The sequence below is a fragment of the Lampris incognitus genome, chromosome 6, assembly GCF_029633865.1.
Source record: "Lampris incognitus isolate fLamInc1 chromosome 6, fLamInc1.hap2, whole genome shotgun sequence".
NCBI lineage: Eukaryota > Metazoa > Chordata > Actinopteri > Lampriformes > Lampridae > Lampris > Lampris incognitus.
The window spans coordinates 57617325-57641520 of record NC_079216.1 but is presented as its reverse complement, the minus strand read 5'-3'; the positions used below and the strand labels follow the sequence as shown (position 1 = coordinate 57641520).

At 43.5% G+C, this 24196-nt stretch overlaps 1 protein-coding gene across 2 annotated transcripts in view; it reads left to right on the top strand.

The window, feature by feature from the left end:
* The window catches only part of jph3b (junctophilin 3b), a 69433-nt gene that overhangs the window by 8346 nt on the left and 36891 nt on the right, over positions 1 to 24196 (top strand). The window contains exons 2-4 of one of the 2 annotated variants that reach the window (XM_056282061.1): positions 16853 to 17036; positions 17091 to 17345; positions 22232 to 22597. In XM_056282061.1, coding sequence (XP_056138036.1) covers positions 16853 to 17036; positions 17091 to 17345; positions 22232 to 22597 — 805 coding nt within the window. Of the gene's footprint in view, positions 1 to 16852; positions 17346 to 22231; positions 22598 to 24196 lie in introns of both variants that reach the window. The other variant, XM_056282059.1, reaches the window with a different exon arrangement.

Here is a 24196-nt window from a genome sequence, read left to right as displayed (position 1 = left end):
CATTGAGTATGTAAAACCAAGCCTTGGATTTTAATTGTTATTTGCATTTGTGTCCTTATGTAGACTGTGTTTCAGGCCTACAGTTTTGTTCTACACAGGTATGTCATGGTTGTCCGCCCACTCAAAATCTCTTCCCAGTTGGCTTGTTGCCATTTTCTTAGGTAAATTTTCATAGGGAAGCGATCACCATTTTCACAATATCTCTTTATGTGTTGTAGGCAGAGCATCCAATTAGCAGCCATAATACTGAGAAGTCCTCTGTGTGTCTCTGAACCATCACTGAAAAATTCACAAATGGGGGCATCCGGGTAGCGTAGCGGTCTATTCTGTTGCCTGTCAACACAGCGATCCTGGTTCAAATCCCTGTGTTGCCTCAGCTTGGTCGGGCATCCCCACAGACACAATTGGCTGTGTCTGCGGGTGGGAAGCCTCTGGTCAGTCGGGGCACCTGTTCGGGGAGGGGGAACGTGGGGGAATAGCATGATCCTCCCACGTGCTACGCCCCCCTGGTGAAACTCCTCACTGTCAGGTGAAAAGAAGCGGCTGGTGACTATTGGAGGAGGCATGTGGTAATCTGCAGCCCTCCCCAGGTCGGCAGAGGGAGTGGAGCAGTGACCAGGAAGGCTCAGAAGAGTGGGGTAATTGGCCGGATACAATTGGAGAGAAAAAGGGGGTAAAAAATCCAAAAAAAGAAAAATCCACAAACATGAAAACTTACTTCCTGGTTCCCTGATAAAATGCGTTGCAAAAGAAAGTGCATATCAACACTAAGAAAATGTGAATTACTATGCTACATTATACAGCTGTATGTGGTATTGTTATCTGCACTTTCTTATACAATGCAGCCTATTGGCAAACCAGGAAGTACCAGGAAGTTTCACAGTCACATCATTGTTGGACACAATTGTGGTGCCATTTGAGACACAGGGGACTGCTCATTATTATGACTGCTAATGGAGTGTTGTCCCAACAACATATGCATTGAGATAGATAATGTGGAAACAGATGTCGAAAAAAAATGTGGATGGCGGCCCGAATTCACATTTGCAGTGACCTCACCCGGTACCGGTGTGGAAAGATCGAGGCACGAACTTACGTTTATGGTGGCTTCGCCCAGTACCGTCCATGCAGTGTCTTTGTCCACGTCTGCGTCTAAGTTTGTGTCTTCGTTTGATGGCTGGGAGAGCTGGCACTGGATCGGCTGGGAGAGCTTGGTCTGCTGCATCCTGTGGGCCCAGGGACCACGGCCCTGCCTGGAGCTGCGCCCGAAGAGGTAACACCGAGAGCGGTCTGACAGGACGTGGAACCGGGGCAGGCTAAGCTAACTTCTAGCCCATGCAGACCGGCAGTTCCGATAACACCATGGCGGTCTGGCGGCGGCCTCGTCTAGCCTTGACTGTGTTTTCATGCCACCGTGTGGAGTGCGGAGAGGTGTGTCGAGGGTGTCTGGCTGGGCGAGCTGGCGTTGGATCAGCTGGGGGAGCCTGGTCTGTGCGTCCAGTGGGCCCAGGGACCATGGCCCTGCCGGAGCTGCACCCAAGGAGGAAACACCAAGGGGCGGTCTGACAGGACGCGGAAGCAAGGCAGGCTAAGCTAACTGCTAGCCCATGCAGACCGGCAGTTCCGACAGTCATCCTGTGTTCCTTCTCTCGGACAGTGATTTTTTTGTAGTTTGATATATGTGTTCTTGTGTTGTTTGGATATGTGTTTTTGTCTTGGTGTTGCACTGCTGTGGGCTGGGGGAAACTATATTTCGTTATATATAAGTGACAAATAAAGTGTTCCTGGTTCCTGAAACCTGGGATTGTTTCCTTTTAAGAGTCTCTGGAAAGTCCACTGCATGTGCAGGGAGTCTGATTTGGTGAAGTCCTGTGCTTAGAGAGGGAACAGGCCTTGTCCAAGGGCACAGAGAGTCCATGGAGACTGATGTGCATATGGGCTATTGCGAGGAGTTTGGCCTTTGACTGTCCAGTTACAGGACAGTCCCTCCACTGCTGAGAGTCCTTGCTGCTGTAGGTTAAATGCACGGCTACAAAACATTTATTTATACACGTTTGACGGAGGGCATATCAAAGCAACGGTGCAAAGTCCAGTCAGACAGTCGTTTCAGCACATCAACAGCTGAAATCATCAACCCATAAAGAAAACATCCTGTTTATCGTCAGTACTGAGGATCCGGGTCATACAGCTTGATGACAAGGGGGGGGGGATACAAAAAAAAGCCAACAAAATAAAAGCATCTTTGGCTCTCGCTTGTCATCATAGCTGTCACTTGCAGCCATTTTGAGGTGGACGTTACCAGATAATGAGAAGTCACTTTTCAAACACCCAGGGCGATGCAATGCCACCATATTATGTTGATTCTTCCCCATGATTTTTTTTTTATCAGATAGATAATCCCCAAATGTAAATCTGAAAGACTGAGGTGGGGGGAAAAAAAGGCCTGAGCAAAATCTCTTAACCGGATAACGTTCCCCCACAGTGATTTAAGCGAGCGTAGGCTTTTAACTGACTTGCATCACTTTCAGTGTTGATTTTGCCACAGTTGAGCCTGTCTGTCTCAATGCTCATCAGCTTTTTTTTTCTTCCTGTATTTCCCTCTGCATGTCTGTGTTTGTATGTCTTTAAATCCATTTCGTGTCCTTTCTCTGGGTTGTTTTACCCTTCAATTCGTCCTAGCAAATCTCTCTTTGTCTCCGTGCTCCACCACCCACTGCGTGTCATACCTCAAAACACAGGACAGTATTAAACAGGATGTTTTTTGTGACACTAACCCCCCATTTTGTATCTGAAGAACAGCATGTGAAGGCTGCATGGAGAACAGAGCTTCTGATTTGAGTTGCCGTATATGCCGTACGGTGCACCAGCCTCTTCATCTGAAAATGACCATCATACTCATGTATAAGTCCAAATAAAATCAACACATAACCTGTTGGGTGGCGGGCCACGGTTCAGAAATGACCTTGAAAGTAATCACATACTCCATAAAGCTTTACTAGTTTTGTTTAGAGACTGGAACTAATACACCCCTCCCACCACCACCTCCACCACCATGCTGTAGTACACATCAGGCATTAGCTTATGTAATCGGTGTATTTGGTTGCGGTGGGGAAGATTAGCGGCCCTATCCGAAACATAAAATCTCTCAACATCTGACTTGGATGGTTTTTGTGTATCAGTTCTGATGCAGTACTGACCAGACATGCCAGTGTGCTATATGTTGAGGGCCAGAGCCCCCTGAGATGGTAAATACGGCTGGGTAGAATAGTCAAATCTTCTTCTTTCAGCTTATTCCCTGTTGTCCTGGTCGCTGCACTAGGGGGACGCGCTACGCCCCCCTGCCGAAACTCCTCACTGTCAGGTGAAAAGAAGCGGCTGGCGACTCCACATGTATCTGAGGAGGCATGTGGTAGTCTGCAGCCCTCCCTGGATCGGCAGAGGGGGTGGAGCAGCAACCGGGATGGCTCGGAAGAGTGGGGTAATTGGCCAAGTACAATTGGGGAGGGAAAAATAATAATAATGGAGTCAAGACTTTGGGTCGGGCTTATAGTAGGTCAGATTAAAGCTTTTTTTTCCCATTTGCCCAAGTCATGTGTTTTTCCTACAGAGATTTCTACTGAAATAAAACTCTTGAAGTCATTTAAAATGCAAATCTAGAAGTTTTAATGCACGTCAGAGGACATTTCCATAAATGAGTGTAACATTAGCCCCCTCTCACATACATATACACACGAGCACATACCCTCCTGAAGGGATTTTAATAATTCATAGGATAATCAAAGCCAACACCCACACCGCCTCTCTTACTCTGTTGTTTCCCCACCACTGTGATTTTAAACTCTTTTTTTAAATTATTTTTGATGCCAAGGTTTAGCCACGGCCACTGTGGCAATAACGGAGGCCCGCACAGATGCTAAACTCTTACACCACTTGATCTGATTAGTGAATTTTCCACGTAAGAACAGAGACTTTGCCATTTGCACACAGGGCATGGATAGCAGGGTCATTTCTTTATTGAATACCCCGCAAGAACAGAAGAGCAGTGATGTGCTCAATTTTTTGTTTTGTTTTTGTTTGTTTGTTTGTTTGTTTTTCCCAGGATGATATGCAGTCCTGGAGACAGATGGATTTTTAACCTAGAAACGAAGACGTGGGCACATTTGTTGAAGAGATGATTATGAATTCAGTCCACGGGTTGTCGCGTGATCAAATTGCTGTGCCACCCTGATGTTTCCCCTGCTTTGGTCTCTTCCATGTCAACACTTTCTGTGCCACCGCCTCTTGAGCCGCGGTGCAGCAGGGGTCAGTCGTGGGGTTGTGCGGTGCTTCCCGTGGGCCCCGAGATGGAATCTGTGAAATTCATTTTGGCATGTGAGCAAAGTCATGAAGCAGATTCTCGGCGTCACTTCAGGCTTTGGGTCGATAGGCTCTTACAAATCCAGGTGTAGATCTTCAGCAGGATCGTGACGTGTTATCGGAAATCTATCCCAATTATCGGCCCCAAGAGACAAAAAGGGGCCAAATCAGACGAGCAGTTCCTATGCTGTAGTAGTCAATACCCATCTATCTATCTGTCTATCTATCTACAATTTGTCCTGAGCACTGTGACTCATCCTAACTACTACTACTACTACTAGTAGTAGTTTCCATCTCTTCTTGTCCTCTGCATCTTCCTCTGTCATGTTAACCAGCTGCATGTCCTCCCTCATCACATCCATACACCTCCTTTTTGGTTTTCCTCTTTTCCTCTTGCCTGGCAGCTCCATCTCCAGCACTCTTCTCCCTATATACCACTATCTCTCCTCCACACATGTCCAAACCATCTCAATCTTGTCTCTCTTGCTTTGTCTCCAAACCGTCCAACCTGAGCTGTCCCTCTAATATACTTGTTCATAATCCTGTCCTTCTTCATCACGCCCAATGAAAATCTTAGCATCTTCAACTCTGCCACCTCCAGCCTCCTGTCTTTTCATCAGCACCACCATCTCCAAACCATATAACATAGCTGGTCTCACTACCATCTTGTAAACCTTCCCTTTAACTCTTGCTGGTACCCTTCTGTCACAAATCACTCCTGACACTCTACTCCACCCACTCCACCCTGCCTGCACTCTCTTCTTCACCTCTCTTCCACACTCTGTTACTTTGAACAGTTGACCCCAAGTCACAGAAAGTTGAATCAGTTCATCTTGGTACAAAGTTAATTGGGAGAAATGTTTCACCACTCATGTAAGTGACTTCTTCAGTCTCAACCGACTGCAGGTATTCCCACCCTTATAAGCAGCACGGCTGCATAATGGCCAAAACCAAAGATGGGCACATCCTCGATAGGGAGGATTGGTGGTTTGATCAGTGAGTCAAAGAGTCCATCTATGTGCAGAGGGACCGACCATCTCTGAACCAATTGGGGGGGGGGGGAAGTATATCTGTCACCATCTTCCATTTTACAATGCTATAATTGCAACTATTCCCAAATCATCTGTGAATAGTACAAATGGCAATTGTAACTCTATGTTCACAGCAGTTTATATATGAAACCAATCATTGGTTTCAGTCATTAGCAATGGTGCTGTTTATAAGGGTTTGGATCCCTGCTGTCGGTTGAGATTGAAGACGTAATTTACATGAGTGATGAAACATTTCTCTCAATAATAGTTGTGTCCAGATGAACTGATTCAACTTCCTGTGATTTCCTTTCCTGGATTATTGAGCATGCATCAAGACAGTTGACCTCAAGTATTTCAACTCATCCACTTTCGTCGCCTCTACTCCTTGTATCCTCACCATTCCGCTGTCCTCCCTCTCGTTCATGCATAGGTATTCCGTCTTGCTCCTACTGACTGTCATTCCTCTTCTCTTCCAGTGCATACCTCCACCTCTCCAGGCTCTCCTCAACCTGCGCCCTCATTAGAGATCACAATGTCATCTGCGAACATCATAGTCCACAGAGACTCCTGCCTGATCTCATCCGTCAATCTGTCCATCACCATTGCAAACAAGAAAAGGCTCAGAGCCGATCCTTGATGTAATCCCACCTCAACCTTGAACCCATCTGTCATTCCAACCGCGCACCTCACCGCTGTCACACTTCCCTCATACATATCCCGCACCACTCCAAAATACTTCTCTGCCACTCCCGACTTCCTCATACAATACCACACCTCCTCTTTCGGCACCCTGTCGTATGCTTTCTCTAAAGCTACAAAGACACAATGTAACTCCTTCTGGCCTTCTCTTTCCTTAGCAATCAACATTCTCAAAGCAAACATCACATCTGTGGTGCTCTTTCGTGGCATGAAACCATACTGCTGCTCGCTGATCATCACCTCTCCTCTTAACCTAGCTTCTATTACTCTTTCCCATATCTTCATGCTGTGGCTGATCAACTTTATACCTCTGTAGTTACTACAGTTCTGCACATCCCCCTTATTCTTGAAAATCGGTACCAGTATGCTTCTTCTCCACTGCTCAGGCATCCTCTCACTTTCCAAGAGTGTGGTAAAAAATCTATTTAAAAACTCCACTGCCATCTCTCCTAAACACCTCCATACCTCCACAGGTATGTCATCAGGACCAACTGCCTTTCCACTGTTCATCCTCTTCATAGCTGCCCTCACTTCCTCCTTGCTAATCCATTGCACTTCCTGATTCATGATCCCCACATCATCCACCCTTTTCTCTCTTTCTCATTTTCTTCATTCATCAGCCCCTCAAAGTGCTCCTTCCACCTTCTCAGCACACTCTCCTCGCTTGTCAGTACATTTCCATCTCTATCCTTGATCACCCTAACCTGCTGCACATCCTTCCCAGTTTGGTCCCTCCGTCTAGCCAATCGGTACAAGTCCTTTTTTCCTTCCTTAGTGTCCAACCTCTCATACAACTCACCAGATGCCATTTCCTTTGCCTTCACCAGCTGTCTCTCCACTTTGCGCTGCATCTCCTTGTACTCCTGTCTACTTTCTTCATCTCTCTGTCTATACCACTTCTTCTTTGACAACTTCCTCTGTATACTTTCCTGTACTCCCTCATTCCACCACCAAGTCTCCTTCTCTTCCTTCCTCTGTCAAGATGACACACCAAGTACCATCCTTGATGTCTCCCTCGCTATATCAGCAGTAAATGCCCAGCTATCCAGCAACTCTTCACTACCGACCAGTGCCTGTCTTAATTCCTCCCTGAACTCCACACAAAAGTCGTACTTATTCAACTTCCACCATTTGATCTTCAGCTCTACCTTCACTCTCTTCCTCTTCTTGATCTCCAAAATCATCCTACAGACCACCATCTGATGCTGACTAGCTACGTTCTCCCCTGTCACCACCTTGCAGTCTCCAGTCCCTTTCAGATCACACCTGCTGCATAAGATATAGTCCACTTGTGTGCAACTTCCTCCACTCTTATACATCACCCTGTGTTCATCCCTCTTTTTGAAATATGTATTCACCACAGCCATTTCCATCCGCTCCAATCACCACTCTCTCCTCCTTGGGTACCTTCTCCACCACTTCATCCAACTCACTCCAGAATTCTTCTTTCTCTTCCATCTCACACCCAACTTGCGGGGCATATGCGCTGATATCATTCAGTAATACACCTTCGATTTCCAGCTTCATACTCATCACTCTGTCTGACACTCTTTCACCTCCTGCACACTCTTGACTTACTCTTCTTTCAGAATGACCCCTACCCCATTTCCCCTCCCATCCACACCTTGGTAGAAGAGTTTGAACCCACCTCCGATGCTCCTGGCCTTACTCCCCTTCCACCTGGTCTCTTGCACACACAGTATACCTACCTTCCTTCTCTCCATCATATCAGCCAGCTCTGATATGGAAATCTGATTTATGATCTGCATATTTGATGTGGCAAAGATTTTACGCCGGATGCCCTTCCTGACACAACCCTCCCCATTTATCTGAGCTTAGGACCAGCACTAAACATGCACTGGCTTGTGCATCCTCAGTGGCTGGGTTGACTTATCTTAACTATTAATCCTGTAAAAAATTCAACAGCAAATCATTGCTTTTCACCTTAAAGATAGTCCATATAATATTATCACTGACTGAGTCTCTGGCCTGATGACATCTGTGCCAGGTGGATGTCCAAGAGGGAGAATTAGTAGCCCATGGAAATTTTATTTAAACACCACTATATAACGGTGAATTATAAACTTCCTCCTCACTCTGTCCCTGAATATACACAGAGAATATTATGAAGAAGACTCAAAGACCACTCAGTGAGAATTATAAAGAGATTTCCTTATTATGTAAATGGTTAAAGTAAGTTTGGAGTATATGTAAAATCTGAATAATCAACTTTTAAGTATCTTGTGTTGTATGTCCCTTAAATTCACCTGTAAGCAAAGTAAAACTTTTTTTTTATGTGTAATAGAGTAGTGGCAAAAATGTAACTTAAATGATAATTCAGGAGTTTTTTCATACAACTGCTCTGTTGGACCAGACTGGGGCCATGGTTCCGGTGCCTCCCTCCCTGACCTCTGGGCCAGGCACCCTCACCACCAGTGTCTCCATGTGCAGCACTGGCAGCGGTGGCAGCAGTCCCGTCGTGTCCAGTGGAGGCTTCGTGCTGATGGCTCACAGGGAGGCCGAGCTGTTGAAGGGGAAGAGAAAGGGCGGTCTGTTCCGGAAGTCCATCCTGTCCGGCCTGAAGCTGAGGAAGTCGGAGTCCAGGAGCTCCTTTGCCTCCCAAAGGTCCAAGCAGAGCTCGTTCAGGAGCGAGGCCGGGATGAGTACAGTGTCCTCCGCCGCTTCTGACATCTTATTTTTGTAGTTTTTTCCACCATGCGTATCATTTTAAACACCAAGTTCCTTTTGGTGATTTTGGACATGGGACCATCACTGCACTCTTTTACAGTGGTGTCTTTTGGTGTCACCAAATACAAGTGTCGAATAACCAAATACGAGTGTGAATGTTTCAAAAAGTCCAGTTGATCCCCGTTATCTAAACCGCATATATGATAGTGAAAACGAAAGTAAAATGAAAAGCTTTTACCTGAAATGTCCAGTGTTACCAATGGTTGATAGAGCTGCTGATCTACTTCCTGGTTCAACTTGCAGCCTATACTTACCACAGACTACCTGGCCAGCGCAAGAGAGGAGTCATGGGTAATGGACAATCATGGACACAGTCTAGCTGAGAAATTAGGTGTCTTTGTTACTGAAAGGACAGGTTGTAGCGAATTCAGGGGGCAGCTGGGAATCCGCCGTAGCCGGAAACGAACCCGGGTAGCCCAGACCACGGGCGACCGCGCTAACCAGTCAACTAAAGGGTCCGACCCGTTAGCCAAGGGCTAGCGAGTCTAGTCATCCGTGGTCGTTACCATGTTCAAAAATAATATTCCGTCGCCTCATTAGACACCATTGTAAAGCTGTGCCCAGTGGTGATCCTGTGTCAAAGATCTCCGCATTGAATAAAATGATATCATAACTGATCATGTACGATGGCAAAAACTATGACAATAAGATCCAGGTTGTAAAAAAAAGACAAAAAACGGATTATCATTTAAAGCTGTTGTATTCCATAACATTTGGTCAGTTTCAGCAGTCCAAGTGAACACAGAGTGACTGGTCTAGTCACCATTTTGTTTGTGACCAAATCAGTCCTCCACATTAACTGATGTGATGGTGTTTCTATCTGAGACAATTCCTGGTATGATTGGTATGCTCATTGTCAAGAAAAAGAGGTCTCGGTTCATTTTGCCTTTCGGTATACCACCTTGGTAATTGAAGCTTTCCATTGAGCAACCATGCCCCCCCCCCACTACTGCTACTTTTGGCTGCTCCCGTTAGGTGTCGCTACAGCGGATCCTCCATTTCCATTTCTTCTTGTCCTCTGCATCTTCCTCTGTCACACCAGCCACCTGCATGTCCTCCCTCATCACATCCATAAACCTCCTCTTTGGCCTTCCTCTTTTCCTCTCCCCTGGCAGCTCCATATTCAGCATCCTTCTCCCAATATACCCAGCATCTCTCCTCCACACATGTCCAAGACATCTCAATCTTGCCTCTCTTGCTTTGTCTCCAAACCGTCCAACCTGAGCAATCCCTCTGATATACTCGTCCCTAATCCTGTCCTCCTTCGTCACTCCCAGTGAAAATCTTAGCATCTTCAACTCTGCCACCTCCAGCTCCACCTCCTGTCTTTTCATCAGTGCCACTGTCTCCAAACCATACAACATAAGCTGTAAACCTTGCCTTTAACTCTTGTTGGTACCCTTCTTTCGCAAATCACCCCAGACACTCTTCTCCACCCACTCCACCCTGCCTGCACTCTCTTCTTCACTTTTCTTCTGCACTCCCCCGTTAACTTTGGACAGTTGACCCCAAGTATTTCAACTCATATGCCTTCGTCACCTCCACTCCTTGCATCCTCACCATTCCACTGTCCTCCCTCTCATTCAGGCATAGGTATTCCGTCTTGCTCCCACTGACTTTCATTCCTCTTCTGTCCAGTGCATACCTCCACCTCTCCAGGCTCTCTTCAACCCACTCCCTACTTTCACTACAGATCACAATGTCATCCACAAACATCATAGTCCACAGAGACTCCTGTCTGATCTCATCCATCAACCTGTCCATCACCATGTAGAAAAAAACCCAAAAGAAGTCATGGCTTGTTTTCTGATATTTAGCACAACTGACATTTAAAGAAGGAGTAAGCTATCCTGGGAGGATGTTAGCAAGGGCTAGCTTTATTTTGAAAACATCCTGAAAAAGAATCTCTCCCCTCACTTCTCCATAAGAGCCTCATGAACTCCAACACTGATTGACAGCGAGTAGGGACCAATAGAGACGGTGGCTTGCAAAGACCTCTCCTGATTGGCTGATAAGGAGCAGGTACTGAGACTATTTCTGTCCATTTACAGCATCTGTGGTAGCCACAGAGACCAGATTTTTTTTCTCTCTCAGTATATTTACTTACTTGATAGCTGTCTGGAGAAAGAGTTTGACTAAATATCTTAAAAAGTGTTCCAAATTAAAATCGCTGATAATTGGTTTGGTACACACACCTACACTAGAGATCTTGATTCGTTAATCAATGCTCTATTGGTATTTGGGAGAAATGTCCTTACTGAGTCCAGATGTGATAAACCACAGCTTCTTGTCATGTCTTGATCTCCCTACATGCTGCTTAAGTCAATGGGGGAAAAAATACTGAAAGCTATTTGGACCAGATAACCCCCATATGGACTGATAAATAATCCCTGGACTCCTCATTGCTCTTCTTTTTTCTCTATTTTTCTTAATGTATTTTGCAATGATTTTTTTCTTTACTGTTTATCACTGTCTAAACATAGTATACTATGAAGAAGCATTTACCAACGTCCCATCAGAGCGGAATGGACCACAAAGGGATTTGAGTCATTTTTCAAGTGAATTGATAATGTAAACATCAAGAAAACTGGAGTGTGGTTTGTTTTACAATGACCGTATGCGAAAACACCCAGACCAATAGGTAGAGAGACACATTAGGAAAGCAAGCAGATGGGTGAGGAGGGTCTGAAGTCTTTTTCAGCACTGTCATCTGAAACTGGAAATAATCTGCTTACTTTTCCATAAAATCTGAGGTAATAGCCTCACTTTTTTCTTTCTTTCTCACTCTTTCTACTGCCCTCTGTCTCATTCTCACTCCCCAACAAAATATGCCTTTTATTAGATGGTAATCCAATCAGGTTGTTGCGTGCGTGTGTGTGTGTGTGTGTGTGTGTGTGTGTGTGTGTGTGTGTGTGTGTGTGTGTGTGTGTGTGTGTGTGTGTGTGTGTGTGTGTGTGTGTGTGTGTGTGTATGTGTGTGTGTATGTGTGTGTGTGCGTTCTTTAATCTGTCTATCATATGGTCATGCAGCTGTGTGTCGACACGCTTACAAAAGCCTGACCAGATGTGCTGGCCAGCTGTCTGTAACACAGCCTGTGTGTGTGTGTGTGTGTGTGTGTGTGTGGTGTGTGTGCGCGCGCGTGTGTGCGTGTGTGCGCGTGTGTGTGCATACTGTATGCTGTGGTGTGCACATACACATGAAAGTGCAACTGTGCGCATGCTTTAATCAAGGCAGGCTATCAGTGCAAAGATTCAACATAATTTCTTGCTCGCCCTTAATTTTTAGCAGCAATATGTGTGTGTGTGTGTGTGTCCTGTACGCATGCATGTGTGTTAGTGCATGACGCGAAGTGATGTGGATGTTGTGGGATAAGTTCTAAATGTAGTAGAGAAAGAGAAAGTGGCTGCAGTCCATGTATGGGCATTTAGTTAGCTTGTGTGATTGTGTTTGCCACAAACTGAATCAGAGCAGTGTTGCATCACAGATATGGGAAGGCGGGATGGCTCTCTTGCCTTCCTTTTCGGAGTGCACACTTCTGTTTGCATGTGAGTGAGCAGGTGGGTGTCGGAGAGAGGAAAGAAATGATACAAACACATGCACGTACACAGTGATGCCCTACTATTTAGTGTATTTAGTATGTGGATGATGGTGCACCACTGTATATGGAGTATGGGTCATGCATGGAGAGACGTGGATGAATAAAAATAGATGGACTGATAAGGAACCCACAGATGTTCAGCCTCTGTTGGTAGTGTGCATCTTTATTAATAATTCAGCTGTACACGTGAGAGAAAGGGAGTGCAGGACAAGAAAACTGTTGTATTGTATTGTGAATATTGGAGTACACGACACAGATTCTCCAATACAGGAGGTCACACACACACACACTTGTCAAGATCTAGACTCCATTTTGCACCAATCTACAAAATTTCAGAACCAGAATTATTTTATTTTGACAACTTGACATGCAAAGTTGATCCTGACGACCAGGGACCTTATTCATCAATCGTCCGTACGTACAAATTTGTTCTTACACACCCATGGAATTTTTTTTTAGCTCTCAAGATTGCCTGACAGTCAGAGGCAAAGCCTGATGGTTATTTTGAATTCCTTCCCCCTCACATCTATTGTCTACCTTTTGCAACAAGCAATCACCCAGATTTGCAAAGACATCGGTGTTAGCTAATTAGTGTCTAAATTCAGGGGTTACCCAGGTTCTACACTGAACTCTGAGACAAACTAAAGGGCTAAAAAAAATTCCATGGGTGTGTAAGAACATATTTTTACATACGAATGATTGATGAATAAGGCCCTTGGTCCTCTGAGGTGACAGGCGTTGTCGTCATACAGAGCGAACTGGTGCACTCAGACTCAGTGCAAGACATGTATGCTCCTTGAGTATAGTAGAAGGGAGGTAAGTATTATGCAACTATATATTATCACAACATATGCATGTAGTCATGTCAGTGACACTTTCCATTCTTTAGCTGTGCAGAGGCACAGGGTCCAGCCAGTGCAATGGTGCAAATTACAGTGAGACTGCAATTTAAAGCTGCAATCCGCAACTGTTCTCCATCAACAAGTCGTTATTTTATCCATTTCAAACTTGGTGACAATGTGGTGATTCTGTTGGACAGACAATATTCCAGTCGAACTGTATTGTGATAAAGTCGGACAGATGGGAACCGTCAGTGTCCTCTAGAAGATATTCTAAAAAATATATTTAAAATGTAATATTTAAAAATGTGATGTTTAAAAATTCAGTTTTAATTTCATGTCATGAATTCAGAATTTGACAATCAACATCTAGTAATATTTCTGAGGAAGTAAACCCTTAAAAACGGTCTGTTCCGTTTGGGTTGGAATGTGACGGGTTAAATGAAAGAAGCCCATAGTCTCCCAGTCAGAATTTTGCTGCCTGTGGGGTTGCTGGGAAGAAAACGTTATGCTTTCCGCTCTGTGATTGGTGGTCCAGCTATAATTTTACAGAGGTCCGAGCAAATGTAATACAATGAGAGGTCATTTCAAACGACGGTTAAATTGACCAATCATATCTTCCTTCTAAATGGGCGGGCTTTGTTCCTGCGAACTTTATGACAAGTTCCGCCCGATGCGAGCGGACGCGAATCGCAAGCTAGAAAGACTTTAGATAGAAAGTACGTTTTATTTGAACGGTGAAAGAACTTAAAACGAATGGACGTTGAACTCCCCTGGTCTGTACAAAGTTGCTATTATTTTCTGTATGACAATTGTGTATAAGTTTAAAAAAAAAGAATCACAAGCTAACCGGGGTGAAAAAAACCGCCGGTAAACTAGCTAGCTAATTAGCCTACTGGGTCACTACGGAAGCCGCGATAAACGTTACCCCCATTTTCAAGATTAACTTTTGAATTAAACGTTGGAGTTAATTGGCAGAGGAAGACCTACACCAGAGCTTAGTTTGGTAAATTATTTAAAATCTATAGGCTGCCGTGCCAGCTGATTTTATTCTGACCGCCGCTGCCATCAAGTTTATTTGGGGAAACGGTCATTAGGTAGGTCAATCTGTAAATTTACCAGTCAGTCTTTAAATTTACAGATTCAGCGGTCATTATGCCCATTTACCGTAACATACACATATATTGTAACGTGCATGGATAAGAAGACACGCTGGCCGGCGGGTCTGACCCTTTAGTCGAGCGGTTAGCGATGTCTCCTGCGGTGCGGGCGATACGGGTTCGCTTCCCGGCCGCGGCAGTTTCTGTGGTTGCGTTGTCCCCCGAATTCGCTACAATATTTAATAGGCCGCCGTGACAATTAAATAATATTTGTTAACAATATTGCTTGTTTGTGGTGGTGGGTTCCCAAAAAGCCATGGTCGCTGTTCACTGTCCGTGGTTCTGAAGTGTCTGTCGCTAACGGTCGCTCGGCTGTGTGTGCGCCGTCATATGTAGGCTAACGTGTAATTTTGTTCGTTTTGTGTGGGATGACGGGTAGCGGCCATGCGTTTTGAACAGTGCTGTTCCCCGGCCTTTTGTAACCACGTTCCGCTGAAGCTTGTGCGATGACGCGATGAAGAGGAATTTGCATTTTGCTTTGGAAATTGGCTGTTTTTTGTTTTGGGGATAACTGTCCGTGCCGTTTCCTCGTTACATTGCCTAGGCTGGACTAGTGTCTGCATTCTATCTCAGAGCTGGACTTGTCATAGGCAACTCTTGCAGTGGTATAAGGAGAGGAGGACACAGTAAGCTAGGCTGGTCGTGTGCTTTTTTCTTTTTCTTTTTTTTTCTCCTGACGAGCGAAAGGGCGTAATAAGAGGGCCAAGTTTTAACACCCCGTTTACACTTGGTTTTAAAATGCGTTTTGTTTTGTTTTGTTTTGTTTTTATTTTGCGATCGGATCACAGGTGGACAGCGCAAAATACAAGTGTAAACGACCACCAAAACGTTTTGTGAACTGGTTACTCGAACCACTTGCCGAGGTGGTCTGGGACGCATTTGACCACATATCTCTTGTTAGCGTAAACGCTAATGCGTCCTGATCATGGACACATCCATGGTCCTGATGCGTCCCCGACAAGGACGTAACAGGAAAATATGTCATCAATGCAGGAGGCTGTGGTTGTTTTTGTAACAGCGCGCCAACTTTCGAAAACATGGAGAGGGAGGAGAGTGTACGTGGTTGGACTACAAGTGAAACGAGATGCCTAATCTCCATTTGGGCAGAAGAATCAATCCTGTCAATCTCAACAGTTGGAATAATCCGTACATGTATATTAGTGCTTGAAACATCTTCAAACATTATCCAAAGGAGTTGACTCAAGTGCAACTGGACTTGGTATATACAGTAGTTGCACTTGATTCAACTCCTTTGGATAACCATGACCTGGATGAATGAGAACATTCACAGACATCTTCAAACATTAGTTAATGTTTTCACACCTAGTCGGCAAATCTGACGCTCGATTTAGGCCCTTTGACCTTGTAGCGGAAGTGACGTAAAAGCAACGAAATCTTATCACAAGTGGTCAGCAGGACGCATTTGGAGAAGCATGATAGACACAGGAGTAAACGGCGATGTGTCTCGCTGTCCACTTGTGATCCGATCGCCCGAAACGCATTTGGATATGAGAGGCAGAGGGAAATGAATGTGTTGCAGCTTTTTTTTCTCAAACTACAAACAAGGTTTAGCAGCCATCGTCGTTCGCGTGCCGTCAGCTCAGCAGTAAACAAACAGTTCCCCCCCTTGTAAAAATGGAGCCTATGATCAAAGTGAACACAGATGGTTTAATGTATTACAAACTACATAAAACTCTATGGGAAATCTATTGTACGGTAATACTGATTGTCACGGCCACATCGGCATCACGTTTCATCTTTTTTCCTGCTGGAGTTGTTTCCAACACTTATGTGTTTGCTGCTGCACCAATGTTCGTCCTACCCAGTCGAACAATTTCCACAGTGGAATGGAGCGTGTCTCCCAACCATGGTGCCAGTTGGTATTACTTGTATGTAACCTGACTCCATACTTGTGTGATGACGCAATTAAGGGGAATTTGCATTTTGCTTTGGAAATTAGCTGTTTTTTGTTTTGGTGAAAAGTTGCTGATATCAGTTTTAATGCAAAGTGAATATCATACATAAGAGTTCTAGTAGAATCTGTAGTGATTCACAATTGCCGTTGAATTCCGGTGGAAGGTATGGCAAAGTAATAATAATAATAATAATAAATCAATCTTATATATCGCTTTTCTAACTCTCAAAGTACATGCTTGCTTATGTGATAACTTGCTTGCCTATGTGATAACTTCAAACAATTAACATTCTGTCCCTCCTAACCTCTCTTACTCCGGGAGAGACCTCAAAGTGAAATTTAGATAGCTGTGTAAGAAAATCTCTGTGTTGTCTTAATCAAGAACATCAGATGTATTGTTGTTTCCCATGTATGACAGGGGCAACATCTGTGAAAACCTACTTTCTTTGCCAGGCTTTACACAAGTTGTTGCTGAGAGGATGTAATATGTGTTGTTCTGTCCCAAGGTACTTTCCAGGGCCAGTGGGTGGGTGGAATGCGGCATGGCTACGGTGTGCGTCAGAGTGTTCCTTACGGCATGGCAGCAGTCATCCGCTCACCGCTCCGCACCTCCATAAACTCCCTCCGGTCTGGTTCGGAGCACAGCAACGGCACCGCTCTGCTGGACCGGACTGGGGCCGTGGTTCCGGTGCCCCCCCTTGCCTCCGGGCCAGGCACCCTCACCACCAGTGTCTCCATGTGCAGCACCGGCAGTGGTGGCAGCAGCCCCGCCGTGTCCCGTGGCGGCTTCGTGTTGACGGCTCACAGTGAGGCCGAGCTGCTGAAGGGGAAGAGGAAGGGTGGTCTGTTCCGGAGGTCCATCCTTTCTGGCCTGAAGCTGAGGAAGTCAGAGTCCAGGAGCTCGCTGGCCTCCCAAAGGTCCAAGCAGAGCTCGTTCAGGAGTGAAGCCGGGATGAGTACGGTGTCCTCCGCCGCTTCTGACATCAACTCGACCATCAGGTAGATCATCAGAAAGGGGTTGCTACAGTGTTTGATTTTTTATTATTCACTTATAAAATTTTGGTAATGAAACTATCGTTGAACAATGGTTAAGCAGAAGGAGAAAGGTGAGGTGAGATCAGAGGAATGTACGAATGGGTCGGAAGATTGCAGAGGAAGGTAGACATCTGAGAGGATGGGCAAAAATGAGGAAGGGGTGATATTTTGGGATGATTAGTGAGGGTAGGATTATCAACCTTCATCAGGTTGTCGCCTTCAAGCTGCACCATCGGCCAAAGTGAAGATCATTCTCACCCCATAATGGCTGAACTTTTATAAGCTTTATAATGAGTTTCTTTAAATAGTGGTTTAATAAATGAGCAATAGGGCACTTATAAGCTCTTACAACATACTTGTTCACATTAGCAGACAGCTTGAAAATATTAATAAATATCTTATAAGTATGGTGTATCTAGTGCCTTCTTCCATTTTTAATCTAAATTTAAGCTCTTCCCGAGAGCACTTACCAGACTAGTAGCCTTGTAGTGAAGACCACCCAAGACAAGACCAAGTCCAGACCACATCTGTAGGTGGGAGAGTCTGAGTCAAGTCAGAGACCAAAGCTTATCGAGTCCCAGTCAAGTCCATTACTAAGATGACGAGTCAAATTCCAGTGGGGTCAATACTTATGTAAAGACTCACATCAGAACAGTGCAAATCCAATTAAAAACCATAACTAACACTAGTAGTCTACTGTCAGAGTAAGTCAGAGTTTCACTACGCTGTAATATTTATTTAGACTTTGATATACATTTTAAAAATTAAAAAAGTATAATAAACTCTTACTCTCTACCAGTCTTGAAAAATTACCATGAGTATGCATTATCCAAGACTAGGACAAGTCCGAGTCCAAGTGCTACAATGCCATCAGACTAGATCCATTAAGCCAAAATATTTTCGGATCCTTAATCATCCAGGACTTAAGAGTTTAAACTTAACCTTCAAGTCTTGTAATGCTATCATTAACAATTATTTTTAAAAATTATGTGGTTATTAGATTTTTAAGCATCTGCTAATGTTAACAAGTGTGTTGTAAGAGCGTATAAGCACCCTATTACTCATTTATCAATCACTATTTACAGCTACTCATTATAAAGTGTGACCCTCCATTGTTAGAGAAAGACTGGCCATTTTGTTGTGGTCTAATTCAATGAGAAGCCATTTTATTGTCACTTGTATTGTGATGCTCGCCATTTCAGATATTAGCTTCACCATCTGCTAACAAAGGGAAGAGAAGGGGAGAATGGGTCAAGGGAAGAGCAGACAAAGTAAAGGTAGAGGAAAGACATATTTTATGGAGATGACTCATGCAATGTCTTGTTGGTGCACAGAGGGGTGTTTCCAGAGTCTAATGTTAAGTTAGAAATAGAGAGGAGGTGGCAGGAATAGAAAACAGATGAAAGTGAGAAAAGATTCTCTCACTACCTTTTAATGTGGTTTCTATTATTTTGCTTGCAGAGTTTCACGACAGACTTTCTGTGTTATTTAAGTTAAAGAGTAGATTCAACTTTTATTCAAACCTACAGCTCATTAAAATATTGTCAGGCAGGCATCCGGGTAGTGTGGCAGTCTATTCCATTGCCTACCAACACGGGGATCACCGGATTGAATCCCTGTGTTACCTCCGGCTTGGTCGGGCATCCCTACAGACACAATTGACCTTTCGCAAAGTCCCGCCCCCCTTAGTTACTGTTGCTATGCTCATCAAGCTTTTCATAACCATCCAGGAAGTAGCCGGAAAACCCCAAAACATGAAGGAAGAAATCAGTGCATTCCCAGAGAAAATAAGTGATGTATTTTGGAGTGATTCATCCTTAATATCATCCCGTGAAAGGCAGAAGGGGTTACAGTATAACTAACATAACGTTGTTATGACTAGCATAACAACATTATGTTAGTGGGCCAGCTATCATTAGCTATCATTAAATTAGGTATCTCTGGCCACAGGCTAAGCTGGTTACATTCATCAGGTACATTAATAATGTTATTTTGTTAGTCGTTATTGAAAAAGCATCCAAAGGACCAGGGCACCACTGAAATGGCACACATTTAGAATATAACAAGGTAATTTATGTAAATCATATAGTGGGGTGGTGTTGGGGCACAGTTGGAAGGACAGGCAGTTAAAATATTTTTTAAAAAAAACATCTAATAAATGTCACATGTGTATCATCTAATGGGGGGGGGTAATAAAGACATTTTACTTATAGTTACAAAGGAGATATTTTTTCTGTGTCTACAGCTGGTGGCCAATTCATTTCTACTATTCAAGGTGGACATATCAGGTCTGCAAATAATAAAACACTTTTCTGCCAAGCACAGGTTACATCTTTTACCGCCAATTGAATATGCATTATTCTTTGTAAGGATTTTCAATGACACAGAGTAACCGATATTCTTTTCTACCACTGACCAAATGTGGCAGCTTAAGGCCGTTGCATTTTTTGTATATTCATTTCTGAAGCTACTCATATGGGTGTTAAGCCTAATTTTTAAAAGACAAGAATATCGGTTACTCTGTGTCATGGAAAATCCTTACAAAGAGCAATGCATATTCAATTAGCGGTAAAAGATGTAACCTGTGCTTGGCAGAAAAGTGTTTTATTATTTGCAGACCTGATATGTCCACCTTGAATGGTAGAAACAAATTGGTCACCAGCTGTAGACACCGAAAAAAATATCTCCTTTGTAACTATAAGTAAGATGTCTTTGTTATTCTCCCCCCCCCCCCATTAGATGATACACATGTGACATTTATTAGATGTTGTTTTTTTATATTTTAACTGCCTGTCCATCCAACTGTGCCCCAACACCATCCCACTATGTCATTTACATAAATTACCTTGTTATATTCTAAATGTGCGCTATTTCAGCGGTGCCCTGGTCCTTTGGATGCTTTTTCAAGACAAGCTCCAGTCCCTTTCCCCATTGGTTGTGATGTTTCCTACCCCACCATTGGTTGCTGTGCATCGTAACTACCTACCCCATTGGTTGTTATAGTTTAAATGTTTTCTCCTCTGATTGGTGGCTGTCCACCAAAATTAGGGGTGTGACGCTGGACAATGTAAACTGTGTGTCTTTATTGAAACGCATTAGCAGCTGATGAGTGTGCGACGCATGAAACAATGTATTAAAAGTTTTATTTTTCCTACATCTATATATTGATATTCCGCTCCTCATTAGTTGAGCACTTCTATCAACACCATTGACGGTTTCGGGGGGAAAAATGCTATATATATATATATATATATATATATATATATATATATATATATATATATATATATTATTTCTTTGTTGTAACAATGCTTCTTGGCAAAAAAATCTTATATCAGGCACCTGATTGTCAGCACCTGGGATACCAGAAGCTCAAAACGAGTCAATAGCAACAGCAAAATAAGCTGTTTGGCATTGGCAGAGAAGATTTGTCAAATTTTTCATGAGCGCGACCCACATACTCGGCTCTACTGCTCATCCCATAAATGCATGTTCCTTACAAATGTGGCGCCATTTAAAAGGGAAATAAACAGGCTTTCCAACGGTATAAGATTTATTGCCAAGAAGCATTGTTACAACAAAGACATAATCTACCAAACACAAATTTCATTACTATTTGTGCTAAGTATAGTATATATATACTATGTATTATCATCCAGTGACAGCTGATGATTGCTTATGGCATGAAAAAGGCTTGTACGCCTCATAAAAAATTTACTTGACGCACTTGATTATTTTGCTCTTTATTTGTTGAGCACTTTCCCTACTGTTGAGTGTTTCTTTTAACAAAGGTATACTATATTATCAGGCATCATTAAGAATGATACAGACAAGATCTTCACTAGCTGCTTAATTGCTGTGAAAATTAACCATTTTGCTGAATCTTCTTGCATGATGGGGCAATCAGATAAGCCTTCAAAAACCATAATATATCAATTTTTTAAAACGGGAAGCTCATAGTAAAATGTCTTACAAAAGAAATATGAATGCCTCCCACCAACTGCACATACTCTTTTAAAATTGTTTTGAATGACTGCCCCCGCTAAAAAGCAGATTTGTTTTTAATAGATTACAATGTAAATAATGCTTTGGAGCTTTGTGGAATGCTGCCAACAAAGTTTCAAAGTGTAAAAAAAATGGCAATTTTTAGTTTAATATGATTCTGAAGACTCCACCTTAAATAAAGCTTAGAGTGAATGCTGTTTTCTCAGGTCATACGTTGGTAGCAACTCTTCCATTCAGCACGTCTCTTACTGATTTAGCCCATTAAAGTACTCAATAGTTATAACCAATCTACATACACGGTTTCATCTGCCAACTCTTAAAAGTAAATTATACTCTCCATTAGGCTTTGTCTCCTGCACTGTCTTCCATCAAATAGTGAGTGCTGCTGTATGCAGAATGATGAATGCATGCAACTCTGCACAGTACTGCACAGTATTTTACTTATTTCCATAATTCATTGCAAGTAAGACTTGAAAGTGTTAATACAAAAAAAAGTGCAAATGAAGAGTAAGCTCTGAATGGGTTGCCCATTAGACGGTTAAACGGTACCCTATGTAATGGTTTTTCATGGGGACCAACATCCCTGTTGACACCCCTGGATGTGAGTTGTTTCACTTGATTCAGTTGCATTCATCAGCCCCTGTTGATATTGACTAGTCATTTAATGCTGCAGAAATCCATATATCTTATCTTATGCTTTGGAAAATCGAAATATTACACGTAGCATCTTTAAAATGTCTCACCCTTGAGCCCATCCTTGTCAGCTTTCTGACTTTTTGATCATGAAACAAAAAGTGAACACTTTGAATACATAAGCAAAACTCACATCACCTCTGACCCACCAGCCTCGGAGATGCTGATGCAGAGCTGACCATCGCTGATGATGACGTGGATGCCACGACAACGGAGACTTACTGTGGGGAATGGAAGAATGACAAGCGGACGGGGTATGGCGTGAGCCGGCGCTCCGATGGACTACAATACGAGGGGGAGTGGCTCAGCAACAAACGCCACGGTTACGGCTGCACCACTTTCCCCGATGGCACCAAAGAGGAAGGGAAGTACAAGCAGAACATCCTTGTGAGCGGGAAGAGGAAGAACCTGATCCCCCTCCGGGCCAGTAAGATCAGAGAGAAGGTAGACCGCGCGGTGGAGGGGGCACTCAAGGCAGCGGACATCTCCAAGCAAAAGGCTGAGATCGCACTGTCCAGGTATCTATCTATCCATCCATCTATCTATCATCTGTTTTTCTGTCTGTCTTCAGCAATATCATTGCCTCCTCAATAGGACTAAATACTACCTCATCTATAGGTGTGTGTGTGGGTGTGTGTGTGTGTGTGTGTGTGTGTGTGTGTGTTTCAGCTGAATTTGTAAAGACGGATGACATTTTGTCTGGTCTTCAATTCAAGGGTCTATTTTAGGGCTAGGATTTGGGATTAGGATTAGGTCAGTTAAGGTTAGGGTAAAGGTTTGTTTTAGACATGTAGTTCAGATGGTAAAAGGTTAGGGTTAAGGGCAAGGGAATGAATTTAGTCAGAGTAGTCCTTAAAAGTATGGAAAAATAAATGTGTTTGTATGTATGTAGGCATGTATATGTGTGTGTTACAGTCTGTATGATGACTATGGCTCTCTAGTATCATTTTCTACATATGTCTCTCCAACCCTTAATGGTTTCTCTCTTGCTCTCTCTTGCTGTCTGGTACCCTGACTTTGTCTTTGGCTCTCTCTATGGATGCGTGTAGAAGGTGCTGCTGTGCTATAATTGAGATCAATGACAGATTAAGAGTGGGATTAAACTCGGGGATTAAGGGTTAAAATAAGGTTAAAGAGGTTACTCTTACAACTGAGACTTGCCAGTGGAGCCAGACTCCCTGAGACTCCCAGGAATTTTACTGAGCTTTTCTTTTTCTTTTTACTCTCATTAAACTTGAACAGTCAACATAATCGGGGTCATGGTATTAATAGGTGTTTTCTGATCTTCTTAATTGAATCTTAAAACTCTTAGGAATATGTGAGTAGGGATGGAGAACTGATTTGGATTGGTTCAGCATTTCCAAGAACCAGATATTTGTTAAGGACTGCGAGTTTTTGAAGCCGAAATCCTGGAACCATAGTTTCAGTGGCATTTTCAAAATTGGAGAAATGCACTGAGCAATTAAGGTTTTAGCCAACTGCTGGTGCTTGATGCCCTGGCATCGTCATTACAGGTTATATCATGTGTCATCACAGCACGTAGATGGTTTACAACATGGCTGACTTGTGCAAATGTTCCAAAGTGTGGCTAAGCTTCCCTAAAGAAAACAGCACTCATATAGGAGTAAAATAAGATGATTTTAATAAGCATTTACCACAGACATTGATGGATTATGACCACGGGCCCTGGATACAAACTCACCAAGGGCCCCTACCTACACATGCAAATAGTACACATGCACTGCATGTGCCCTTCCCAAGCACAGTTTGGTTGCACAATAGCACAGGGCATCCCACAACCACACTGCATGTATTATATTCATTAGTTTGACATGTTAAATTACTGCCATTTTAGGTCTGTTCCATTGTATACATGCCATGTACAGCACAGTATATACATTGTTAGGAATCAAACACACACCTTATTTAAATAAAATCTCTTCCGGCCTTCTTTGAAGAGAAGTCGAACAAGTCATCGAAGTACAACTCCCGGACGAGTTTCAATTCAATGGCCATTAGTGACAGCATGTTCAGGCATCTCTGTGTCATCCTCATCCCTAGTTCATTTCTAATCCTGGACATTTCCAAAAACAACCATTCTCCCTGGCAGTTGCTAA